The following is a 23,825-nucleotide window of genomic DNA, read 5'->3' as shown; positions in this document are numbered from 1 at the left end:
TCAGAAGGTTGTTATAATATAAAAAGTAACGTGCCAATTGCAGACTCTGAACAACCCACAGATCAAGACACGAGCGCACCAACGACCGCCGCGAAGCGCCGCCGCACAAGCCCCCTCGCAGCGTAACATGACTTCGTCGGAGCCGTTCGACCTGGTCATCACCGTAGTCTCCGCCAAGCACCTGAAGAACGTCAATTGGCGCGAAGGAGACCTCAAACCCTTCGTTGTCCTGTACCTCGATCCCGACCACCGTCTCTCAACTCGCTCTGATGACTCGGGCTCCACCAAACCCGTGTGGAACGAGCGGATCACTCTTCCCCTGACTCGTCCGGTCCACGAATCTGTTGTCACCGTCGAGATTTTCCATTCTAAGTCGTCGGATCTGGCCAAAACCCTCGTTGGATCGGTTAGGTTTCCGCTGGCTCACCTGGTCGATTCGGACCCGGCGATTCTCCCTGATTCGGTCCAAGCGCTCGAGCTTGTCCGGCCGTCCGGTCGGCCGCAGGGGAAGATTCGCCTGAAGCTCGCGATCAAGGAGCGGCAGCCGTCCCCTCTTCCTCCTCCGCCGCAACCGCAGCCGCCTCCGCCGCCGAGGCGTCCTCTGTCGCAGCCGCAAGATTACTATTCAGCCCCTCAAGGTAGCTATTATTACTCCTCTGCCCCTCAGATCGCTGTGCCGCCTCCTCCGCCGCCGCGCGATTACAGGGAATTTTCTCCTTCTCCTTCTCCTTACCCTTACTCCGATCATTACTACACCGGGTTTTACTATCCTCATCCGCCGCCTCCATCGCGTCCGATGTACGACCGGTCGTCCAATTACAGCTTGCCAAGTGGCCCATCCGCCCCCGTCGATTCAATCACCTTCTCATCGAACGATCACAAGCCGTTGCCTCCTCCTCCTGTGGCTCCTCGGTTGTCCAACTACGTTCCGCCGCCGAGTGGGCCTTCGGCTCCTGTGGGCTCCTTGCCGGTGAACGATTACATGCCTCAGCCTCCTCCTGTGGGTTCGCGACTGTCTAACAATTACGGTGTGCCGAGTGGGCCATCGGCGCCTGTGGATTACTCTCCTTATGATCAGAGGCAGTTGCAGAAGACGATGGGTGGGTTGAACCTAGACGAAGAGAGAGGTCCTGCAGATAGGTCTGAAAGTGAGTTCGGGACGAGGGGGAGCTACAGCTATGGCGGGGATTATCGCCGTGACTGTTAAGAGGATGAAAGTTGTTGGATTTCATGAGGGAGTAGTGTTGATAAGGCTTTGGTTTTATCGAATTACCATTGCTGCTGCTGTTTATATATTACTTTCCTACTAATGGTTGATGGGACTGTGAAAGTTGTTGAATTTCTTCAGCTCATGTCTCTGGTGTTGGCTGATTCCTTCTCGCTTTTAGATTTCAATTGGTGCCTGAAGAAGGAGATGTAGAAAGGTCAGAACTTTCTTGCCTTTGAACGTCGCTCCGCTTCTTCACCTTTATTTTGTTTTTCTCGCTACGTTTCGACTTATGCTGTGTATAAATTCCAAATGCTCATGTACCAGATGTTGTATGGGAGGCTTATGGTATCTAAGGATTGTCTATTTGCTAATGTTTTAGTCCGGAATCCGTTTGAGAGAATGGTGGTTTTATCCTCTTCCTTGGGCAGGCTAGATATTAAGATGGTGTAATTAGAATGCAGCTCAAATTGGATGTGGTTCAATTCATTTGTGTTGTACATCTCACAGTTGAAAACGAATGGCCCATGGCCAAAGAGGTTATTTTGAGGACAGAACTAGGTACAAGGCGATGTTCTCTTACACTGGCATGTGTAATATGTTGTGTTCGACGCGTTCCCCCGCTGAAGAAGTTGGGCTTATGTTCGGATCACTGGTCACAAGTTTTGGTTGGATGACTTGCAACTTGGAAAGATTGAACTCTTCTTCATGTGTCGGCCGGTGAATAGCCTTTCTGCAGTTTGACGCATTGGTAACTTTCTTTGCGAGAGAGCGTTCTAAGTCTGTCTTTGCTCCCCATGATAACTTTCACCATCACTTGGCATGGAGCCTCCCTCACGGGAAAAGTAAAACGGCACGATGTTACCTTCGGGAAGATCTGGGCGACGAGATTTTTTCGCCTACAAAACCAAACGCCACGAGTGTTACCCTTAAAACGATAAAACGGCACACGGTGCTGTACTAAGGCAGCGTGGCGTCTTCTTCCTCAAGAAATCACCGTGTCGTTTGTTTGCGACGACGGAGACGAAACGTGTTGCATCGAGAACGAACAGAACACACCGTTTCAGTTGATTCCGGAAGCGTCACTTCCGCCGATTTCTCTCGACGAAATCTGACATCGAGTTGGAATTCCACAAGAGTCACTTGAAGATGGCTAACAATGAATCACAGATCTATCACGAGCGGCAAAGATTGCAGTTTTGCCTCTTGCACTCACTCAACAGTCTATTCCAGGTGAACCCTTGTCGGGGTCAGCGTCAATTTTCGTTTTCGCATACTTTGATCGGTGAACCCTGTGAATGAATAGTCAATCTCTCTGATTTTCTCCGATTCAATTACAGCGACGATGTCGCTATCCGTCTTGGGTTTTTCTATTACTGGATTATGACGAAGGGATGGTTTCCGTTTGACTCAGGACAAGAACGCGTTCACGCGGGAAGGCTTGGACGCCATCGGGGAGAAGCTCGTGGATGATGATCCAGACAAAGGAGCGTGGACACCTCTGTCTTTGCTCTTCAAGCCTCACTACAACACGTTGACTGGGAACTACGACATAAACGTTCTGATTTCAGCACTTGAAGAGAAAGGCAAGAGTGTCGTTTGGCATGATAAACGTAATGGCGCTTCTTCAATCGACCTCGATGAAGAAACTCTAATGGGTATTGTGTTGAATGTGGCCGTTAGGCGATATGGGGGGCTTTGGAGAAGCAGGCATTGGGTTGTGGTGAGAAAGATTGATGGAGTCTGGTATAACTTGGATAGTGACCTCACTTCGCCACAACCATTCACAGATAAAGATGAAGTTTTGGGATTCTTGGCTCATAATCTCGATGTTGGAGCAGAGATTTTGCTAGTTAAAGATGCATAAAGGGGGAAAAAAGTGAGTTTTTTTCCTCATTTTTCTTGATACTGTGAATCATCAGCCGTCAAGAGTGAATACCGCGTTGAATATCTGTCTTGTAATGTCTCTTGTAATTGCAAAGCAGCACTGGCCAGTTGCCTGAAAAATCCAGTGAATGTTGTTCTCCATGTGTGTGTTCTTCCACTTGTAGATTCTGTCTGCTCTGTAACTTCATGATACTGGAACTATCTTCACATTCAGAGTAAGAATTCATGGGGGCCTCTATGATTTGGATTGGGGTGTCTGACCACTTGAGCATGCTCTGCTAATCTACAGACAGAAAATGTCTTTCTTCTTCCTTCCAAGGAAGTTGTTTCCTGTGATTGATGACTCACAGATTCTGAAACGCAGATGAATCACTCTCTTGTGTGCGCTTCTGTTCCTTGTTTGCTTGCATGTATTGGCAATTGGGCAGAATACAGACTTGTGGTTACATCTCATTTCATTTGCTTTTCCATTATTGCATTGTTATATGTCAATCACACCCGCATTAGCGTCTAATCACCGATTTGAATATATATTTTTTATATATCATGCATGGATTCTTGTTCTCATCTAGATGGAATGTTCTTCAGCAGTGAAATCACTCAGCATAGTATGATGTTCCATGTATGTCCTGACATTGGCTGGTTCTTATTTGCTTTTTCATATTCTTGTGCCCACCATTGACTTACATTTCTTTTTTTCCTTGTTATTTTTTCTCCCTTTTATTTCCATTCATAGCCTCAGATGAAAGGAAGGTATCTCTCTGCAACTTCTAAAGGTAAGTTATCTCAACCTCCCCAGGAGTCAAAAGAAATTGTTCGGATTTTCATTTACGCGCACACATGGGTGATCTTCAAAGAAGGACAATACCGAAAGGTTGCTTCATAAAGAACCCTTTTTCCTTCTCTTGAAAATGAAGTATTTTATTCCCCCTCTATGGACCCCTTCCTCTCTAATGGAGATTAGGAAAACCCCAAACAAAGTCGCTCTTTTTATTTCGTGGGCTTAGCTCCCTTTTGTATATTTCGGCCGCTAGATACGTTTTAATTATCTCTATGTATTAGTTAATGCAATTCTTTTCACATGTAGGGTGATAAAGAAGTATGAACCTACACTTTATACCTGTTTATGTCTCAAGTGTTTAATCATGACTTAAGAGTAATGATTTCATCAAATACATTTAATCATGGCCTTTTTCAGTTTTCCTGAACCATTAGCCAACTGTTTTTCCACATCAATCCCTTTAAATCCCTCATTTCCCCCCTCGAGTTCCTTCCCGAAAGCATCTAACCCTCACTCTCACTCTCTGATATGTCTGCTACAGGGACAAAACGGTCCAACCCAAACACCAGACCGGTTCAGAGAGATGCCTCTGCCTCTGCCACTGGTAAGCGAACCTCCATTAAAGGAGCTTACGGGAAGAACCCGGGATGCACAACGAGCTGCGGGTTGAGGCTGCCGAGGAAATCAGAAGTCACGGCCAGGAGACTGATTAAGCATCTCGGCTGTAAATTTGCAAAGGGATTGCTCTTGGTGGTGATGAGGAAGAAGAGACATCATCCTCCTCCGCCGCCGCCATTGAAGGTCTCTTCTTCCGGGAGATCTCAGCCGTCAGTCATCCCCATAGTCAACGACACTCATCGGTCAGAGGCCATTGAAGACTGCATTCAGTTCATCAACTCCTCTTCCTCCTTCACGAGATCGAACTCTACCACGGGCCGCCCTTCTTAATCTGCAATGACCCTTGTTTTGGATGTTCATTTCCTACCAATGGCTTCTGGCCATGGATCCATGTATGTATGTATGTATGTATGTATCTTCTTTTTCCATAGATCTGTAAAATCCGATTTGGCCGTACGGTGATCCGGTCGCTGGACTTCGTAAGTGATGTGTTCAACTCTTTTTTTTAAGTGTGGTTACTCAATCCAAAGCCAAATTCTAGGGAAGACACTTGCATGTGTCTGATGGCCCAACTCTACTCGTAGATGCTACAAAAGGCTGGATGTTATTTACTGTTTTTTCCAAGGGCATAAATGCATGGTCCTTGTAAAAAATTTGGCCGACATGAACATATAATAAATTCAAGCATACACTTGAGTATAAGGTTCAGGGCCTGAACATTCACCGTATGAACATCTATAACGTTGAAAATATAGATACCACCCAAAGTAAGCTTCTTTCTTCTTTCTAAATGTGTAAAAAGATGCCATCATCATTATCCATAAATCCCCAAAGCCTATGTATTAGCTTAGCACTTTGAGTGAATGGACATAATAACTTATTCTGTGGCACTTTACTTGAAAGCCTATTTTATCTAATTTTGATATATATTTCCTTTTTGTCAACTAAAGAAAAGGCATTATATACATACATATATGTATAAGCTAATTGATCTTTTTTTTAATGTAATCTTATTATTAAATCTATTTACGGTCTATTAAAGCCTCCATCATTTATTAGTGTGTCCACTGAATAGTTCCACTAATGGTGGTATTCAATGGAACTCATCGAGGATCATATATAGCACATTTCTTATTGGACAAGTTAATATAAATTTATAACCATATTAAAATCTGAATTCGGACCAAATATCTTACGTATCCAGAATTAAGCATATAATGCGATCCCCACCTTACATATTTGTATGATAAGATAGGAATTCCAAGGTCGAATCATTTCTTGGGGAACAAGGCACCGAAGTCACTGTTGAACCCGTGCACTTGAAAAACACACAGCAGAGGGGAAACCAAAGTGATTTGTTCATTGGCATGAGATGTGGAAACATGCATGTATACACGGTGAAAGTGTACGGGGTGTATGTAATAGAATCATGTATATATACACTCTTTGCATCTACTTAGTTAAAGCTTATCTTTTTGTCTGAATTCAAGAAAGAAAACAAAAAAAACAAAAAAATTCCAGAGCTTGTCAGAATTCTTCCGTGGAAAAGGAATCACCAGGCCATGAAAATGCAAGGCTTGAGCTGAATTCTTCACGAACAATCAGATCTGTTTCAAGAACGATTAGTCGATGATCTTTTCTCCGGTTGAAAAAAGATTCCATACGACTGTTCCGACCAGATAGAGGCCAACTGAGACACTGAACACGTCATCCCAAGAACCTGAGGCATTTACCCAATGTTAAGCCATTGAATCCACAATCCAAAGATTGATCAAACCCTGATCTCTTCCCATTATACATATGGATATAGTTTACTATACAATTCAGAATCAAACCCATGTCAGCACACATGTAAAGATGATGAAACATATTGGAAAAGATGGGTTTGGGAGAAAAGGGTTGTTGAGTAGTTCTTACCGTGTTGTAGAATGTGACCTGTTGCTGCAGTGCCAAGAACTCCTGCAAGAACTCCTGCTGTGTTCGACAAACCAAGTAACACTCCCTGAACACAAGAATCGCAGTGGAATTTCAGATTGAAATTGTCATAAAACACCGATGGCAAGATGGGATTTTTTTTTAAGATCAAACTGTTAGGTTTGAGTTTGATTCTGTTTGTGTTTCAGTTTCGAAATCGTTACTAATCATGCCATACGATGGGAAAACGTATCATATTTCGATTGTTCAAGAGGAATGATAGACTTACAGAGTATCTAGGGGCTATGTCTTGATGGTTAGAGTAGAGACCTGACTGTGAGAATGCATCGGTACCCTGTGCATAACCTCTCATATCCATTAGATCATCAAAATCCATCTTCTAAACATTTATCAGATTTGTACTTTCCGTGTTTTGAGTCATGAAGGAAACCAACCTGGCTGCAAGCCATGCAGAGAACAGCCATTGCAGGAGAATCGACATGTTTCAGCTGTGTCAAGAAGAAAGCAGGGCCTAGAAATCCAATCGTTTGCATTACCTAAAAACCCGAAAAAGAAGAATAAGGATCTCATGCCGATACAGAAATCTTCAGTGATAATAGTTTACGTTCAAATAATACCATTTGTTTACATGAAACGAATATAAATAGGCACCTTACGGACTGTTGTAACGGATAGACCTTTGCTGACAAGAGTATCAGCAATCCACCCTCCAGCATTTGCAGAAACCGCCATTGTCAGCCATGGCAATACAGAAAGCAGCCCTGATTCCATAAGGTTGAACTTCAACACCTGGCATGCGTTTCAATCATATGCATGAGATTAAGATCGCAGTAAATTCCAAGAGCTGAAAAAAAAACAATTTGATCAGAAAACTGACTTGATGATAATAAGTTGGCATCCATGTCAAGATAATGAATGTTCCCCAGTTGTGACAGAAGTGAGAACCGATGAGAGCCCACACAGGCGGTTTCGATAATATCAATCTCCATGGAATTGTTTTCACAGGCTCTTTGCATACACTGTTGTCTGCAATTAGCTTTCTTTCCTCCGGCAGCAACTCTGTATCTTCAATAGGTGAACTCTCTGCCTGCAGTGGTGGCAATAAACCGGGCAAGCTTCGTAAATAGGTTTATCTTACAAATATATACGATTTCCTTCACTTGGAAACGTGTATCAACCCTTACCTTGTTTAGCCATAGAGTTAACCAGACAGTCCCGAGAGATCCAAAAGAGTAAAACACAGAGGGCCATCCAAAGTGATGAATCAAGAAGGGCGAAAAAGCTAAACCGGTGACAGATCCAAGGTACATTCCGCTGTAAACAAGCGCAAGAGATCTGCTTCTCTCTTGCACGGGCACCCATTTCGACAGTATATTGTTCATTGCAGGCATTGCAACACCCTGACATAACAAGGAAAGATCAAATTTTCTACATGTGTCTATATTTGAACCTAAAACCCTAACATGTGCAAGCAAGAACATTTCATGGTTATGTTAGTGTGATCTGGCAAAGATCTGATAATGGACTTGTCAGGTGTCAGATGAAGTGTGGATGAATGAATACAAACCTCTCCAATGCCCATGAAAGCACGGACAACGAGCAAGAACGGGAGGCCGAGTTTAGCGGCAATGGGAGTGAGAACAGTGGCCACGGACCACCAAATGACTCCGAAGCCTAAAACCGTTTTGCCCCCCACAGTGTCTGCCCATATCCCACCCGCTATCTGTCAACCAACCCATTGATTCAGACAAATGAAACATTTTGAAGAACAATGATACTCATTTGAGTAGATTCCAATGAGAGGAAGTCAAAATCAAAGAACCTTTAAGTACAAATCGGTTACCTGGGTGAGAAGGTAACCCCAGAAGAACGAAGACTGTATGAGACCAACCGTTGCCGGATTCCAACCGAACTCAGCCGACATGGGAAGTATTGCTATGCTCATGTTCACCTGCAAAACATGATCTGTTCATGGTTGACGACTCCAATTTCTACCGAAACATTCCCAATCACAATCCTTTTGGAACATTGAAAGCAAAACGAGATTCATTTCGACAAACCCAGAAAAAAAAAGGCATTAATTGCAGACACAAAAAAAAAGTATGTTCAACAAGAAAAGAGAAGTCCGATGAATACTCTGTCCATATTGCAGAGAAGAAAAGCCGAAAAACAGAGCAGCACAATAACCCAGCGCTTGGGGAACTGTTCCCACCATGGCACCGAGCTCTCCGGACCCGACACGGCGCCGTTTCTCTTCAGTCTCTCTCGCGAACTAATTAGCTCTGCATAAGCTTTCCCGCTCCGTCTCTCGCGGGAGCTACGAACCGAGACTCGAAAAACGCCTGACCTATCCCGCGGCTCGATCCGGAACCGAAACGAGATCGGATCGGGTCGTAGCGGCCGGGTCCGAGACGACAAGTCGGGAGGCCGAGTGGGAGTGTAGAGAGAGTGGAGATTCGGACAGTAGAGAAGAGCTCTCGCGTTCATGGTGTTGCAGAGGACGAGAGAGAAAGAGAGGGAGAGAGCAGAGATATGTCCTCTTCTCCTCACTCTTTTCCAGAGGGGGAGGTAAAGAACAAATAAGAGAGGAGGAAACGATTTTTTTGGAAGGGCAATGGCTAACGTGGTGACACGTGGCGATATAATACGGAGGGTGTAATAATTAACAGGAAATAACAGAAAACGGAATCTGTTGGGCTTTTATTTTGGGCCCATTTTTGGGTCTTAACAGACATATATTGGATTTGTGGGTTTTAGAGAAAGCCCACATAATCACAATGGTTTTTTCCTTTTCTTTTTAGATTTCCATGGAGTTTAATGGGATGCGATAAAAAAAAAAAAGCTCATTAAGAGAGCTCTGGCCCAATTCCAATTGAAAGCCCAACACCCGTATTGATAATACCTGACCCGACATGGCCATCGGGTCATCTTTCCCGCCAAGAGATTCGCCATGGATCCCGGCGCGAGCTTTCCTTCCTCCACGAGCCAGAGACCTTCTCACATCACATACCATTCGCTGATGTGGTTTATTTTCTGTTTTCAGATTTCAAGAACCCTAACAACAGCACAGAGAGGGAGAGAATTATTCAAATGACGCAGGACGGTTACTTCCCAATGTCTACCTCGGAAATCTCGCTCAGATCCGCCCACGTTCCTTGTCTCGCATCTTACGCTTTGCGTGTCAGCAAAAAAGATCTTCTTCGCGTCCACTAGCTCCTCCTCCATCTTTACAAGGCGCTCGTACGCTTTCACACTCGCGATCATATGCTCCGATCGTGTTTTCCCGCCGGATTTCGCGCGAGCCCGGGCTGAATAAAGAGACGGATCTTCCTTTCCCGTTTCGTTGCTATCTTCGATTTCGTCGATTTGGTAGAGAATCGAGCTGAAAAGGGCGAGATTCATCTGGAACTGGTTCTGCGATTCGTCTCCAGGTATTTGAATTTCTCGTCGTATTTCGTCCGAAGAGCAATAAGGGTATCGATGCTAAGCTCAACAAGGGAAATCGACGTTTTCCTCGTTAAGTTAGATATAAATAATCTGTAGAATTTTGGCTGCGGAGTGTCGATTTCTAGGGTTTATATGTGGGTTTCTTTTGTTGCTGTAGTTCAGTGTGAAGGGGTGAGAATGTCGGGTTTCAAAACGGAGGCGGTTGTTTGTCATGATCCGAACGAGTCAGAGTTAAACTCTTTTGACGATGATAATAGTAAAAACGTCGTCTTCAAGATTCTGGATGAAATCCATGAGGAAGATAAGGGTTCTGTAAGCAATGTATCCAGAAAAACCGAACTCAGAGGCTTAAGCGAAAGGTAAGAACACTTGGTTCCCTATAACAGTAAAATCAATGGTGCCTATGTTTCTGCATCTTGAATATCTGTGATCCCCTGAAACATAACAGGTTTCTCAGATGGAGAAGATCACATCTTCCAGTTGATGGAGATCACAAACGTGTGAGAGGGTCCGGAAAACGGTCTGGACCGCTCTTGTCTGGGACAGCTTACTGTATCTCTTCCTGCAGCATGATAATAATCAACAAAATAGTTCTCTCGAGCTATAACTTCAATGCGGGAATCTCATTGATGTTCTATCAAGTACAATATGAATCCATAAGCTTGATTTCTTCGGCATTATGATGACTGGCAAAGCTTTTACAAGCGTGTTTAGCTTATAATCTGGTCATTTCGTGATACTTTATTTCAGAACTTAATCAGCTGTTTGGTGGTAGCTGTACTAGATTGTTGCGGAGCAGTTTCTGTGGAGAAACTTAACTGGAAGCTGATCAAAGTTTGGATCCCAGTCAATGTTATCTTCGTGGGCATGTTGGTTTCAGGAATGTACAGGTATGTGGTTTCATCACTGCGGAAGACATGGTTTATGAACTTGTAATGGAAATTTTCGTTATTAGTTGCTGTCTGCCTAAGACTTTTATGACACCATACCTCTGTTTCAGCTTGAAATACATAAACGTCGCTATGGTGACTATTCTGAAGAATGCGACCAATATAATTACAGCGATAGGGGAATTATATATGTTCCGGAAACGACAGAACAATAAAGTTTGGGCTGCAATGTTCATGATGGTAAGTTAAATGCATATCTTTATCTGTGCAAAAAGAAAAACTTTATCTGTTTGTTTCGAACGTCTTCACCTGCTCTGAAATCCAAGATCAGTCTTCAGTCTCTATCAGATTTCCACAATGATACTAACTAAGATTCTGTGATGCAGATCATCTCTGCGATTAGCAGTGGCATCACTGATCTCACATTCGATTCAGTAGGATACACGTGGCAGATCGCCAACTGCATTCTAACTGCAAGCTACTCAGTGAGTTCAGACATGAAATCTGTTACCGGAACCATGACTGTTGATGCATATTCTCTCTGGGTATCATGTATAAAACTATTTGTGGCAGCTCATCCTTCGACGAGTAATGGACAAAGCAAAGCAGTCAACAAGATCTGGCTCCCTCAATGAAGTATCCATGGTTATCCTGAATAATCTGCTGTCACTGCCTTTTGCTGTCATGTTGATCATCTTGCTTGGCGAGTGGAGATACGTAATAACCACGTAAGCCTTAAAAAATTTACGTCTTGTCATTGTGTGGCTATATCAACTATCGGGTAGATGGCTAATTTGGCATGGATTGAAGTAGATGCCTTTCAAACTAGTGCTTACTGGGAGTTGCACTTATGTAGGGATGTGATAAGAGTTCCAATGTTTTGGGTGGTGGCCACAGCCAGTGGGTTCCTTGGACTGGCCATCAGCTTCACCTCAATGTGGTTCTTGCATCAAACTGGACCTACCACTTACAGGTCTCTCCCCCCGAGAGAGAGGAAACATGATGTCTTTTAGCTTGAAACCGGCTCGTCCTATATTGGTTAATGGTTTTTCTTTTTTGTGAGCGACAGTCTTGTAGGTTCATTAAACAAGGTTCCAATCTCCATAGCTGGTCTTGTACTGTTCAAAGTCCCTCTCAGCCTCCCCAACTTGTTCAGCATTCTTTTCGGTAAGCAACATTGATCTTCGGAACCAGAACCAGAGCTCGCTTTCCAACTCGGGTTTCTTCTTTATCACCCTTTCTACTTATACACGCCTACATCCCTACTATCATCCGTATAAAACGTGTGTGTACTGTATTCAATAATAATTGGAAGTTGCTTTAGTAGCCATTAATATGGCCAATGTGGTAGCAGTAAGTAGTTGGAATTGTGAATTAGTAAAGAGTCTTTTCCTTTCCAAACTGATATTTGGTGTGGGATCTGCAGGTCTTTTCGCCGGAATATTTTTCGCCAGAGCTAAAATGTCATGAGCTAAAACGTCTTCTCCGTGGAGGGAATTACACGAAGAAAACTTGTGCTGTTGTTTTATACACGATATCTCCCTTACAAAGTCGATTGTATTCTACCCGGCGATTTTAAAAATCGTCTTCAAGAAACAGGCGGGGTGGAACAGGGGAGAGATTTCTCTTGTTCATCTACTTTTGTTTGATTTCGGCCAAAGGGCGTTTTTATTAAAAAAAAAACACTTATATTCTAGATCGATTTTGTTTTTTTTTAGTTTTTATTTATTATTTGGAATTAGTTAAATATACCAGTCTTTATTGATTTAGTTCTAGTGTTTAAGAAGAGATGCGATGCATTAGTGAAGCAGTATGGGTTTTTTGGTAACGTTGGGGTGAGACGAAAGAGCATTAACCTAACATAACATGCATCATTCATTATTAATTATTAATTATAATATTATACGATAATACTATAAAAAAAAAAGATGGCGACTTTAATTCTCGTTATATATATTATTGAACAACACGATCTGATTTTCCCGATTTTTTGTTTTGTTTTGGTTTTATCGGAATGAATGACGTACTTGGATTCTCTGTAGCAAAAAAGAAATATGAATCGGTATACAATATTTGAACTCCGAAAAAATGTATCGCCTCCTACCTTTTTTGAAAATTTTGTAATCGTTGAATTACATCAAGAAAGACGATCTAATTTTCATCCCCCTCGTTTTCGCAAAACAAACTTGTGAATTATATCAAACATCATTACACGTGACGACGGTCTACCAATTCTTTTTCTTCTTCTTTTGCGTCATCCGAAGCTTTATGGAGATCCCAATAAGAATTCAAGGACACGATTTTACATAAACTCAACTGCAAGTAAAGTTATATAAAACATTATTTATACTATATATATATATATATATATATATATATATATATTACTCGTCGAAATGAAAGGCGGTAGAAACGGACAAGAGAAAGAAACACACGAGCAAGTTAAAAGAGAGGAAACATGGCATGTGGAGCGTCTCCTCAACCTGCCCTTTTCATTTCATCTGTGACGTCAAAATCCACAGTATCTCCAACTTTTGTAATGAGCCTTTTTTCTTCAAATGCGAATTGTTGCTTATATGAGTTGGGGTTATGTGCTGCTGAGATATCGTTGCCGCCAGAAGAAATACACCAATTGCCGCTTTTACCCTTTGGCCGAGAGTTCTTTAATTCCATGTGCTTGTTTAATTATTAATGCAATTTTCGTTGCGAGATAATGAAAATTGACAGGACCATCATAAATTTATTATATAGTGGAATTCAACAGTACTCTCATTACCAACATTATAAAAATTGACATGTGATGATTATGGATAAGAAAATAATAACTATTGCTTTCACACCTATTCACAGTGTGAAGAAGACGAACAAAATAGAAGAGAAAAAAAAATGCAACTTCCAACTCGCCTCCATGTCACGTGCTCCACTCCCTTCCCTCACGTGATCTCCTCACTATATCTCTCCGCTCTCTTTTTTCTTTTTTACGGTTTGATTTATCTCCGACAACGCACCACAACATTGGCATACGTCTATCGTGATGTGCTAATACTCGATAAGTACATACATGCATACATCTGCACATATACAGAATAGAAAAACGTATTAGGGTTTCTAGGTATCATGAGGAGCGTCGAGAGGGAAACACGTGTCATCGCCGCCGGTGTTCCATAGGAAATGGGCGTAATTGGCTGAGTGGTAAGAGTTGGTGGGATCGGCCGAGATGGCCTCCAAGAACTTCTCCTCGGCCGCCCACATATCCTTCCGAACCTTCCATAGGAAATTTGCGTATTTGCTCATCGCCTCGGCGTCCGCTGGCTCCGCCTTCGCCGCCTTCCTGAAGCACTCCTCCGCTCTGTTTTTTTTTTTATTTTCACCACGTGGGATAAAACCCACATTTGCAACACATTAGTTCTTGAATTTAAAACAAGAATGTGAATATCATGTGGGATTTAGGTTTTGGTGAGGGCAAGATCTTTGTGTTTTGTTTCCACCACAGACTCCTCCGCCATTAAAGCCTTTGTTCCCCTCTTGGTACAATAATAGTAAAATCGAGGACTGCTCCTATTTTTTACTCTAAACATCATCTTGGACCAACAAATCACCAAAGACTAATAGGGCAATTTAAATAATCTCTCTATCGGATCTCTACCTTAAGCAAATGGAATCAAGAACTGGGAATCTGAAATTACAATATGGAGTAAGCATGTGAAATAACACACCTGTCGTAATCATGAGCGACGAGGTAGAGGAACTGAGCGTAGTTGGCGAGGAGGAGAGGGTTATGAGGTTCTTGAGAGAGCCCTGTTTTGTACAGAAGCTCTGTTTTGAAGTAATCCTCGTAGTCGTCTGGCTCGATTCGCGCCTCCACCGGCGACACGAACCTCTTCACCGTGTCGCGGTCCAATGACTCGCCCCTCGTCGAAGCCTCCATTCTTTCCAATTCCTCCACCATCGAATTCCACAGACCGATTTCCTCTTCTCTGTTCACTTCCCCTGAAACCGACGTCTCCCCGGAAGACGACGACAACAGCCGAGCGGCTCCGTCGGGTATCATCGTCCTGAAATGGTCCGACCCTTTGTACCGTCCGTCGCCGTCCGTACCGCTCGTGACGGGACGGAATTTCCCGCCGCCGCCGCCATTGTTGCCGCTGACCGAAGCTGTCCTGCCGGTTGAGGACGATACGTAGAATGTCTTTACCGAAGAGGAATCGAACTTCGTGTTTGGACCGTCATCGGGTTCAACGACCGTTGTCAGTTCCGACACGGTTGCTGTCGGAGGAGGATGGGACGCGGCGGCGGCGATGGCGGCGTTCCTGCCGATGGAATAAACAGTGAAGTTAGCGAGGAGAATCATCACGTAGACCATCAGAGTCGGCGTATGCGAGAAAACTTGTTGGAACAGCCAGACAAAGGACGCGTGCATTTCCTTGCGAACGCGTTGGAGAATTCCTTGCAAGTCTTCGTAGAAGAGAAGCTCTCTCATATGGAGAGTGAAGCTGTGGAGTTCGCGAACGATGAACACCATCGAAGAAAACGCCTTCTTCACCGAGCAATACGCTGATTCTCCGGCTTCTCTGACCCCTTCCTCCCACTGGATCTTCCTCTTTATGACCCTCAGGGACAGTGGAATACCGACGCTGTTCGCTTTCATTTCAATGCTCGACATGTGAACCATCTCCTCCTCCCATGGCGGCTCCACTGAATCAGACCCAAAATTCGCACTGTAACAGTGACTCGTTGATTCACCATCTACGGAATCGTGGATTATCTCCGGTTCCGAATCTCCCTCACCGTGCTCGGAGAACGAATCCAATCTCGCGATACAAGCTCTTCGAAACGATTGAGTCCTCGTCGTCTTCGATATTTCCCATAATTCGGAGGACTTGGATCGTTGAAGCTTCGTCGAGTGAGTCCCGAAGAGAGACGAACGGTCATGCCTCCGAGGCACAAAGCGGCAACACAGAGAGCGACCGTCGTGCGCGTTGTTACGACGCCGTTTCGGGAAAGGAGAGGATATGGCAGTGGAGGAAGAATGGGGGACGATGGACTGCGAAGCCCATTGAAGGAAAGTAGTTGCGGTGGCTACTTTCACTCCCATTCCAAGATGGGAAAATTGTCTCTCGAATCTGGCAGGAAATTTTTCTAGAATTCGAGGGAAAGTTTATACGGAGGATGAGATTTTTTCGGCCTCCAAACACAAAGCGGCTACTTTGGTCGGAAAAAAAAATGCCTTTTTACTCTTTGATTCACGCTTTCCTGGAAAATTGAAAAGACGAATCGAGTAAATAGAAAAGAACGGAATGATCAGAGTATCTAATGATTTTCAAAATCACGGTTTTTGTAGCTTCTCTCCGATCCCAGTATGAACGGGATTGAAAAACAGGGGAGAAAAAGTCCTTAAATTCGATGCATCTTCACGCTAACGAATCATTACAGTGCCCAGGAAAATCGGATCGGAGAAAGCTAAACCGGCACGAGAATCGATGAAATCTCCGAGATCGTAAGTTAGAAAGCTTCAAGAGATATCCCATTCCGCGAAGTTAGAAACAAGAGAGAGAGAGAGACGATGAGAAACTCACTCTAAATGAGCGCAATTTTCGTCGGGAATTTTCTCGCTTCAGCACAAAATTTTCTCGGGAAAATACTGAACCGTAGCACGGGGACGCGGGGAGAGAGAGAGACGGCGACCTTATATACAAACGCGATATAGAGCTTTTTTCTGTCTATTTCACGAATTATTAAAAAAACAAAATAAAGTAAAAAATTGTTAAATCAATAAAATCTCACCGGGTTTAAAGCTAAAAACCAGTGGACAAACTGTAGAGCTTGCTGAGAACAGTCCAAGGTACAGCGACGGGTGGTATCGGTAACCGGTAAGCACTGGGTTGCCTGCCTCTCCGTAGGGAAAATATCTGATAAACCGGAAGTCATTAGGAATTTTACATCCAACGGTCCTAAATGTACCACGTTGGTTGCTTTTGTATCGTTTTCCAACACCAGGTCTATTGAGCTTCCGGTTTAAACTAGATCGACGGTGTTCCTGGTGCCACGTGTAAATAGAAGAAATTGGGGCGAGAAAAAACAGCCTGGCAAATATGGCAACAAAGGTTGGCGAGTTGTTGGGGTCCATTTGTCCACGTAAGCTTGCGACGACTTTCGGTACAGAATTAATGTGTCTACGTTCAAGTTCTAATTGGTTTTTGCCTTTGAATTTCTCCTCTTATATTGAATAGAACCCGTGAAGCCAATTAACTGACGAAGCTTACACGTATATATGCATATATTTAAAACGTACAAATATATGTATGTATCGGTGTGTTGATTTGAATAAATTCATAATTATTTTCCACGATCCAATATCGCATGGGAGGAACAAATAGTCCAGTCACAATAATTTCACCAAATCAGGAACCATCAACAAAAACTTTGTTTATAATACATAAATTTTTATGTCAATCTATTTAAAATTTATTTCTCTATAAATGTATTCAATAGGTGCCGGTGGTGTCAGCATTTTTTTAAGGATAATGGCTTTAAAATATTAGAGTTCGAAATAGTTTTGTATGGAATGACTATAAAAAATTTAATGTTATGGGAACACAGAGTAAAAAGTGATTTTTAATTTTTTTAGTATTTTAAAATATATATATAATTTTTAGATATAAAAAAAAAGTCGATTATTTCTCTGTTTTAGCAAAGAGTCCAAATAAAGAAATTTTGGTAATAAAATAAAAATATCTTGTTGGAGCGTACCACGAAGAGGTAAGGAACCAACGGTTGATTTTTTATTGGACTTGCATCTTCTTCTCTACAATTTTTTTTATGTATTGCAACAATTATGTCCCTATCTTAGGACCAGTGGACTTATTTTATTATTATATCGTTTATGTATCTATGGTGCTGGATAAATAATCATACATTTGAATAAAAAATCATCATACAATTGAATAAAAAAATGTGGTGCAGACTTAGATTTAAGGAAAAAAAAAACAATGGTATTCCAATTATTCACACGTATTCTAGAAAACTACGATAAATACGTAGAAAAAATGCGAATAAATATTTGATACTAAACGCTAAAAATATTTATTGCAACGAACACACATGCAACATAAATTCATTCGGAAAACACAAAGAATACAATAAAATAAAACGTATTTCGTATATTAGAATGGACCGTACGATCTGAGTTGCTGGGCTTGGAGGCTAACTTAGTGGGCCCTATCGGGTAGAATTACAGTTTTCTTAGCCTGGCCCAGCTAGTTAAATGATGGGATATTTGGAAATAAAGCACGGACCAATCAAACTGTTATAAGTTATTAATAATAATAATAATAATAATAGACACGCATATATATATATATATTCGGTCGATATCGTAGGAGTTTAAGACAAATGGGGAAATTCAAAGGCTAAGGGCCAAAATTGAATGGAGGAAAGTATAACAAAGGGAACAAGATAGAAAACACCATGGGGTATTAACGTGTTTTGTCTCCGTTTATTGTCATGAATTATATATGTATGGTAGCGTTTCACGCACATACATATATATATATATATACATATATATATATATATATATATATATATATATATCGGGGTATATATTTGAATGTTTAACCGCATTTGACAATTTATGCCGTATAAATAAAATATCTTAGCAAACCTTGTCGTATTATCCGTGTCCTGTTAGAGCCGATGTGACATGTTGAACAATATAATCCGATCAATAAATATAAATATATTACATATCATCTTAGATTGTGTATCTTCTATTTTTGCACGACCATAATCTTATAAAATAGCAATGAAATAGCTGAGTTGGATCATTATCGGTCGTATATATAACATATGTATTTATAGTATAATATTTTGTATCACACCATATAAGCTTATAGAACTCAGAAATTGTTTAAACTTGAAAGAAAAATAAAATGGAATTTCCAATTGAAACCATATTCTTTACAAACGAGAAAGAATCAGTGAAATGGGTTGTACATAATTATAACATTGGAAAACCCCGATAAATAGTTGTCAAAAACTACCAAAAAATATATAAATAAACAAGTCGTGTAATAACGGGATTGTCTCAAAACTGCTAATATATATATATATATATATATATAAAGGGTATTATTTGATATTTAAGACCTTGTAATGCATGGTTTCAATTATCGTTATAATAGAAAAAGAGATTGCGACAAATTTAAAAATAAAAGATGTAAAGCACATCATATCAAATATCCTATCAGAAAGAAATTAGGATATTGAATTGTTAAAGTTTTCCATAGTTCAAAATCTAAACATAAAAAAATTCAGTCAAGATTTATACAGATTTGTCTTTGCTTTCCTGCGGTGATCAAACGACGCCGTTTACATCGGCCAGGCCTTTAAAACGTTGTCGTTTTCGGGGGGCTCGATCAGGCCGAAGAAGTTTTACGCAGAAAAGAATCCAATGATCCATTGAGAGTTGAAACGTGAGCTCAGAGAGAAAAAATGGAGAATCTATGGCGAATCGCGACGGGCCAGGACCCGAGCCCGGAGGATTACGAAGGGATCGAATTCTGGTCCGAAGCGGAACGATCCGGTTGGCTCACGAAACAAGGCGACTACATCCGCACATGGCGCCGACGCTGGTTCGTCCTCAAGCGCGGGAAGCTCCTCTGGTTCAAGGATCCCGCCGCTGCAGGAGACCGCGGATCCATTCCACGTGGCGTCATATCCGTGGGCGATTGCCTCACCGTCAAGGGAGCCGACGACGCCGTCAACAAGCCCTTCGCGTTCGAGCTCTCCACGGGGGGTTACACCATGTACTTCCTCGCCGACAACGAGAAGGCGAAGGAGGAGTGGATCAACTCCATCGGACGGTCCATCGTGCAGCACTCGCGGTCGATCACCGATTCCGAGGTCCTCGATTACGATCATACTCGGTGATTTTAACTTAACCCTAGATGGGTTTTTTGTTTTTCCTCTTTGCAGTGGTTTCGGCATCTCTCCTTAGGGTTTTGATGCGTGACGTAATCGTGTCGTCTGAATTATACCGCTTCTGTACTTTGACTCGTGTATCTATGCCTGGATTTCTCGACGATTCCCTTTGTTTAGAATAGATTTGTTCTAATCTCTCTCGCTTGACCTTGTTGCACCATTCCACATGAGGTAGAATCCCGAAAGATGAACCATCTTCCTTGAATGCTATAACAGAGACTTCTACTCTATTTATTTGATAATTCGAAGGATTGGGAAAACCATCCGGACTCAGGACGGGACGGACGCCGGTTGAACAACAACTAAGTTTGGGTATCTGTATAGTTCTCTTCCTTGGTACAACTGATCTGCTATCTACTGCAGGATTCAGCTTCTGCTCCACGATCTCTTTGAACTTTGAAGTGTGGATCTTACATTAGTTTGTCTTGTCGTCATGAGTTGTTACTAATCTACTGTAACTCATATAACATTAGAAAGTACAAGAGCTCTTTGTAGTGATTGCCTTAAGCTTATACAGATCTTCTTGCTCATGTTTAAGTAGGACATTGGAATTGGTAATCTTTGAGAATCAATGTCCCAACACTTGCTCAATAAACGCAGTGACTGCAGAGAAGGAAGATCCACCTTCCACCATAGCCTTCCTGGCTGCCTCTTTCATCTCCTTCACCCTCTCCCTCCGTCCGTCCCCACCGTCCATCAGAGACCGCACGGCACTCGCGATCTCATCGGCTGTCACAATCTCCCCATGTGCTGACACGTAATCCACCCGCAGCTCCACAGCCAGACCGAGCTCCTTCGCCATCGTGAACGCGTTTAGTTGTTGCTCTGCGTACATTGGCCACGTCGCTGTCGGGACGCCATACCACAAGCTCTCCAGCGTTGAGTTCCAGCCGCAGTGAGACACGAACCCACCGATTGCCTTGTGAGCCAGGACTTCCACCTGTGGAGCCCACCCACACACGACGCCCTGACCCTTGACCCGATCATCGAACCCATCTGGCAAAAGATCGTACGGGTTCGTTTTCTCCGATGGTTTTGTCCTGATCGACCACACAAACCTACAGCCCACGAGTTCCAGGGCTTGAGCTATCTCCTTCAACTGCGGTGCACCGAGGATTCCCACGCTCCCGAAGCAGAAGAACACCACCGACGAGTCGGGCTGCTCGTCGAGCCATCTCACGATCCGGTCCCTCTCGGCCGGGTCCAGATTAGGACTTGGCCGGTCCTTCAAGCTGAGAATCGGTCCGACCGGGTAAACCGGAGGGTAGCTCTCCAGACGGCCGAAGTAATCAAAGGCTTCCGGCTCTAGCTCTGCGAATGAATTTACCAGAATACCCTTGGCGTCGGCGAATCTCTCCGCAAGCTCGATGTAAACATCGTAGGCTTCTCTGATGAACAAACCCGACGGCATAACTTTGGTGGGGACGGGTTTGACAAAACCCGGAACCAGAAGTTCTTCTTTGCCGGAGCTCCGGTCGAGCTCCGAGGGAATATTCCGGTGCCGCTCCGGGAGATACCTCATCATACCCAAGTATCTGGCGTTGCACGTCAAGAAAATGTAAGAAGGAAGGTTCAGCTCGTTACCCACATCGATCAACGGGTTGCAGAAGAAATCGAGAACCAAACCCGCGACGCGAACCGAATCCGACCCACGACGCGACTCCACGATGCTTGAGACGGCGTCTCTGACGAGAGGAGCGGTTTTGTTGACGAATTGTACGATGTAAGCTTCAGGAGCTCGGGAGTAGAGCTCCAATGGCGGAGGGTCGGGGACGTTGGGCAAGGCGTAGAGACGAATTCGAGGCTCGGAGGCGACGAGGGAGTGGGCGAAGACGTCGGCGTGAGGAGAGGAGGGAGTTTTCCAGTGGAGGACGGTGATGGTGTTGATCCGACGGTCCAGATCTATCAGACGCTTAGCGAATTCGATGGCGACGAGAAGGTGTCCTGTGCTGGGAACTGGGACAAAGATGAGTTCTGCTTCCTTCACCATTTTTTGCTTGGACGGCGAAAAAGGAAGAAGAGACGTGTAGCTTTCTACAGGTTTTTGAAAATGTGAAGAAACTGTTTGAGATGAACAAGACAACGTTTGATGTGATTTATAACTGCGTAAATTACAAAAGTGTCCCGAAATTATTCGATGGAAATCTCAACTTTACATTATATTAAGGTAAAAAAGACAGCATATATTAATTTATCAAGATTAAAAAAAAGCCAAATCGTTATATTATTATTCAGAGTCCGTCGCCCAGTATGTCCCGGATAAAATCACCGGTCGCAGCCGACGAAGATCCACCGTCCGATACAGCTCTTCTCGCCGCCTTCGAAATCTCACCGACTTTCTTCCTCACAGGGTTATCACCGTCCATCAAAGATCGGACGGCTCTCACGATCTCATCGGCGGTGACCATATCCGGCGACACCCTATCACCGTCTGCCACGTAATCAAGCCTTATCTCCACGGCCAGGCCCAGCTCCCTCACCATCTCGAACGCGTTCAGCTGTTGCTCCGCGTACATCGGCCACGTGGCGATGGGAACACCGTACCATAGGCTCTCCTGTATGGAATTCCACCCGCAGTGGGACACAAACCCTCCCGTCGCCTTGTGGGCTAAAATCTCAACCTGTGGGGCCCAACTGCATACAATCCCTCGGCCCATGAAGCCCTCCGGCAACGCCTCGTGGGGATCGCTGCTTTCCGTCAAGTGTGTACGGATCGCCCATATGAACCTGAACCCGCTCAGTTCAAGCGCGTGGGCTATCTCCCTGATCTGCGGTGTACCGAACACTCCCATACTCCCGAAGCAGAGGAACAGAACCGAGGATTCCGGTTGATCATCAAGCCATCTCATTATCTCTTCGTGTTGGGCCGTCGTTAGACCCGGATTCGGACGATTTTTGATGTTGAGGATCGGCCCAATAGGATACACAGGAGGGTAATCTCGTCCACGAGAAAAGTACTCCACCGCATGTGGCTCGAGCTCGGAGAATGAATTAACCAAAATACCCTTGGCTCCGGGGAACTTCTCTCCGAGCTCGACAAGAGCTTCGTAGGAGCGTCTGTCGAAGACACCGGCGGGAAGAACCTTAGCCGGAACTCGATTCTCGAAACTCGGAATCAGTAACTCGTCTTCGCGCGAGTCATCGGCGAACTCGGACGGCGTAACACGGTGTCGTTTAGGGAGGTGCTGCATAAAACCCAAGAAACCGAAGTTGGACGTCAAGAAAATATAGGAGGGGAGGTTTACCTCGCGAGCTATGTCGAAGACGCTGACGCAGAAAAAGTCGAGAACCAGACCGGCGACACGAACCGAGTCTTGTGGGGAGACAACTAAATCTGTGAGGGTTTTTCTGAGAGAGGGTATGTTTTTCTGAATGAAGTCGTAGATGTAAGCTTCGGAGGAAGTTTCGAGAAGCTTAATTGGAGGCGGGTCGTGAATCTCAGGCAAGCTGATGAGTCGAATGCGAGGCTCTGAGGCAGTGAGAGCCGCCATGGAAGCGTAGGCGTGAGGAGCGTAAGGGAGCTTCATGGAGAGGATGGTGATGGCGCAGATCCGGCGGTCCAGATCCATCAGACGCTTCCCGAACTCGATCGACGACAGGAGGTGGCCGGTCTCCGGCAACGGGATAAGTATCAGCTCAGCTGTTTCCATTTTCTTTTCTTTTTACTGAGGAAGAGGCAATGCTGCATGTCTCACCAGCCGACGCACTCAATAAATATCACGAATTGTAGAAGTGGAGTGTGGGACCCAGTGAATGACCTCGTGCATCAATTACGAAATGGAAAATTACTGAACAGGATGGTAAGAATTGTAGACAATTGATATTACGATTATTGTCGATAACTAAATACTTTAAATATATGTACGTCATGTGTTTATTAAGAGTATTATAATTCCTTTACGAATCTATGAAAAATGTTACGAATCGTTAATAAAATAAGAAAAATTAAACCAAATAGGTCAATTATGAAATTATTTATTAGAAATATAAAACAGAGATACAGATCTTTTTATCAAGTTTTTAAACTCGTGTTAAGAAACTTAAAAGAGAAAGCAAAATAAAACATAAAAGAAACCTC

At 43.5% G+C, this 23,825-nt stretch overlaps 8 protein-coding genes across 13 annotated transcripts; 4 read left to right on the top strand and 4 right to left on the bottom strand.

Annotated features, from left to right (window-relative positions):
- The first annotated feature begins 34 nt into the window (after window positions 1-34).
- On the top strand, window positions 35-1,581 carry LOC104826295 (leucine-rich repeat extensin-like protein 1). Its single transcript, XM_010558916.2, has one exon. The coding sequence runs from the start codon at window positions 128-130 to the stop codon at window positions 1,205-1,207; it is 1,080 nt and encodes a 359-aa protein (XP_010557218.1). The 5' UTR covers window positions 35-127; the 3' UTR covers window positions 1,208-1,581.
- Window positions 1,582-1,686: 105 nt separating this feature from the next.
- On the top strand, window positions 1,687-5,002 carry LOC104826296 (josephin-like protein). The gene is given in 4 exon segments (XM_010558918.1): window positions 1,687-2,440; window positions 2,622-3,059; window positions 3,203-3,224; window positions 4,252-5,002. Coding segments are annotated over 4 exon segments (1,116 nt in total). The 5' UTR covers window positions 1,687-2,356; the 3' UTR covers window positions 4,824-5,002.
- An 864-nt stretch (window positions 5,003-5,866) lies between these two features.
- Window positions 5,867-8,983, bottom strand: LOC104826294 (sodium-dependent phosphate transport protein 1, chloroplastic). 2 transcript variants are annotated; one of them, XM_010558914.2, is made up of 10 exons: window positions 8,565-8,983; window positions 8,272-8,379; window positions 7,996-8,151; window positions 7,613-7,828; window positions 7,306-7,515; window positions 7,080-7,217; window positions 6,863-6,964; window positions 6,697-6,762; window positions 6,411-6,495; window positions 5,867-6,213 (listed from the first exon to the last, which is right to left on the bottom strand). In XM_010558914.2, exons 1-10 carry the CDS (start codon window positions 8,913-8,915, stop codon window positions 6,116-6,118), a joined length of 1,530 nt encoding a protein of 509 aa, XP_010557216.1. In that variant the 5' UTR covers window positions 8,916-8,983; the 3' UTR covers window positions 5,867-6,115. The 2 variants fall into 2 exon arrangements, with proteins under 2 accessions (XP_010557216.1, XP_010557217.1); XM_010558915.2 differs by having other exon boundaries at window positions 8,272-8,393; window positions 8,565-8,969.
- Window positions 8,984-9,355: 372 nt separating this feature from the next.
- LOC104826293 (GDP-mannose transporter GONST2) lies at window positions 9,356-12,516 on the top strand. Of its 4 annotated transcripts, none has more exons than XM_010558913.2 (10): window positions 9,356-9,859; window positions 10,038-10,234; window positions 10,324-10,516; window positions 10,626-10,765; window positions 10,876-11,005; window positions 11,152-11,250; window positions 11,339-11,493; window positions 11,622-11,738; window positions 11,835-11,932; window positions 12,192-12,516. In XM_010558913.2, the coding sequence occupies exons 2-10, from the start codon at window positions 10,053-10,055 to the stop codon at window positions 12,233-12,235; spliced, it is 1,158 nt and encodes a 385-aa protein (XP_010557215.1). In that variant the 5' UTR covers window positions 9,356-9,859; window positions 10,038-10,052; the 3' UTR covers window positions 12,236-12,516. The 4 variants fall into 4 exon arrangements, with proteins under 4 accessions (XP_010557215.1, XP_010557214.1, XP_019059612.1 ...); XM_010558912.2 differs by having other exon boundaries at window positions 10,033-10,234; XM_019204067.1 differs by lacking the exons at window positions 9,356-9,859; window positions 10,038-10,234 and having other exon boundaries at window positions 10,425-10,516; window positions 10,660-10,765; window positions 12,192-12,513.
- Window positions 12,517-13,516: 1,000 nt separating this feature from the next.
- Window positions 13,517-16,447, bottom strand: LOC104826292. Of its 2 annotated transcripts, XM_010558911.1 has the most exons (3): window positions 16,342-16,447; window positions 14,482-16,018; window positions 13,517-14,114 (listed from the first exon to the last, which is right to left on the bottom strand). In XM_010558911.1, the coding sequence occupies exons 2-3, from the start codon at window positions 15,858-15,860 to the stop codon at window positions 13,874-13,876; spliced, it is 1,620 nt and encodes a 539-aa protein (XP_010557213.1). In that variant the 5' UTR covers window positions 15,861-16,018; window positions 16,342-16,447; the 3' UTR covers window positions 13,517-13,873. The 2 variants fall into 2 exon arrangements, with proteins under 2 accessions (XP_010557213.1, XP_010557212.1); XM_010558910.1 differs by having other exon boundaries at window positions 14,482-16,442.
- Window positions 16,448-18,991: 2,544 nt separating this feature from the next.
- LOC104826291 (pleckstrin homology domain-containing protein 1-like) lies at window positions 18,992-19,888 on the top strand. Its single transcript, XM_010558908.2, has one exon. It carries the CDS (start codon window positions 19,259-19,261, stop codon window positions 19,694-19,696), a length of 438 nt encoding a protein of 145 aa, XP_010557210.1. The 5' UTR covers window positions 18,992-19,258; the 3' UTR covers window positions 19,697-19,888.
- A 150-nt stretch (window positions 19,889-20,038) lies between these two features.
- On the bottom strand, window positions 20,039-21,838 carry LOC104826288 (UDP-glycosyltransferase 71C4-like). The gene has a single exon (XM_010558905.1). The coding sequence runs from the start codon at window positions 21,735-21,737 to the stop codon at window positions 20,316-20,318; it is 1,422 nt and encodes a 473-aa protein (XP_010557207.1). The 5' UTR covers window positions 21,738-21,838; the 3' UTR covers window positions 20,039-20,315.
- Window positions 21,819-23,600, bottom strand: LOC104826289 (UDP-glycosyltransferase 71C5). The gene has a single exon (XM_010558906.2). It carries the CDS (start codon window positions 23,395-23,397, stop codon window positions 21,979-21,981), a length of 1,419 nt encoding a protein of 472 aa, XP_010557208.1. The 5' UTR covers window positions 23,398-23,600; the 3' UTR covers window positions 21,819-21,978.
- Window positions 23,601-23,825: the final 225 nt, after the last annotated feature.

The sequence above is a fragment of the Tarenaya hassleriana genome, unplaced genomic scaffold, assembly GCF_000463585.1.
Source record: "Tarenaya hassleriana unplaced genomic scaffold, ASM46358v1 Cleome5, whole genome shotgun sequence".
NCBI classification, from domain to species: domain Eukaryota; kingdom Viridiplantae; phylum Streptophyta; class Magnoliopsida; order Brassicales; family Cleomaceae; genus Tarenaya; species Tarenaya hassleriana.
The sequence above is the reverse complement of the archived record's forward strand: the minus strand, read 5'-3'. Positions and strand labels throughout refer to the sequence as shown.

Excerpts from the sequence above, each read along its gene's own strand:
- LOC104826295 (XM_010558916.2), top strand. The coding sequence starts at position 128 with ATGACTTCGTCGGAGCCGTTCGACCTGGTCATCACCGTAGTCTCCGCC.
- LOC104826294 (XM_010558914.2), bottom strand. The coding sequence starts at position 8,915 with ATGAACGCGAGAGCTCTTCTCTACTGTCCGAATCTCCACTCTCTCTAC. Across the intron at positions 8,152-8,271 it reads GGGGTTACCTTCTCACCCAG|ATAGCGGGTGGGATATGGGC; the intron begins GTAACCGATTTG and ends GTTGGTTGACAG. Across the intron at positions 6,496-6,696 it reads ACATAGCCCCTAGATACTCT|GGAGTGTTACTTGGTTTGTC; the intron begins GTAAGTCTATCA and ends TCTTGTGTTCAG.
- LOC104826293 (XM_010558913.2), top strand. The coding sequence starts at position 10,053 with ATGTCGGGTTTCAAAACGGAGGCGGTTGTTTGTCATGATCCGAACGAG. Across the intron at positions 11,006-11,151 it reads GGGCTGCAATGTTCATGATG|ATCATCTCTGCGATTAGCAG; the intron begins GTAAGTTAAATG and ends TCTGTGATGCAG. Across the intron at positions 11,251-11,338 it reads TTCTAACTGCAAGCTACTCA|CTCATCCTTCGACGAGTAAT; the intron begins GTGAGTTCAGAC and ends TATTTGTGGCAG.
- LOC104826292 (XM_010558911.1), bottom strand. The coding sequence starts at position 15,860 with ATGGGAGTGAAAGTAGCCACCGCAACTACTTTCCTTCAATGGGCTTCG. Across the intron at positions 14,115-14,481 it reads GTCGCTCATGATTACGACAG|AGCGGAGGAGTGCTTCAGGA; the intron begins GTGTGTTATTTC and ends AAAAAAAAACAG.
- LOC104826291 (XM_010558908.2), top strand. The coding sequence starts at position 19,259 with ATGGAGAATCTATGGCGAATCGCGACGGGCCAGGACCCGAGCCCGGAG.
- LOC104826288 (XM_010558905.1), bottom strand. The coding sequence starts at position 21,737 with ATGGTGAAGGAAGCAGAACTCATCTTTGTCCCAGTTCCCAGCACAGGA.
- LOC104826289 (XM_010558906.2), bottom strand. The coding sequence starts at position 23,397 with ATGGAAACAGCTGAGCTGATACTTATCCCGTTGCCGGAGACCGGCCAC.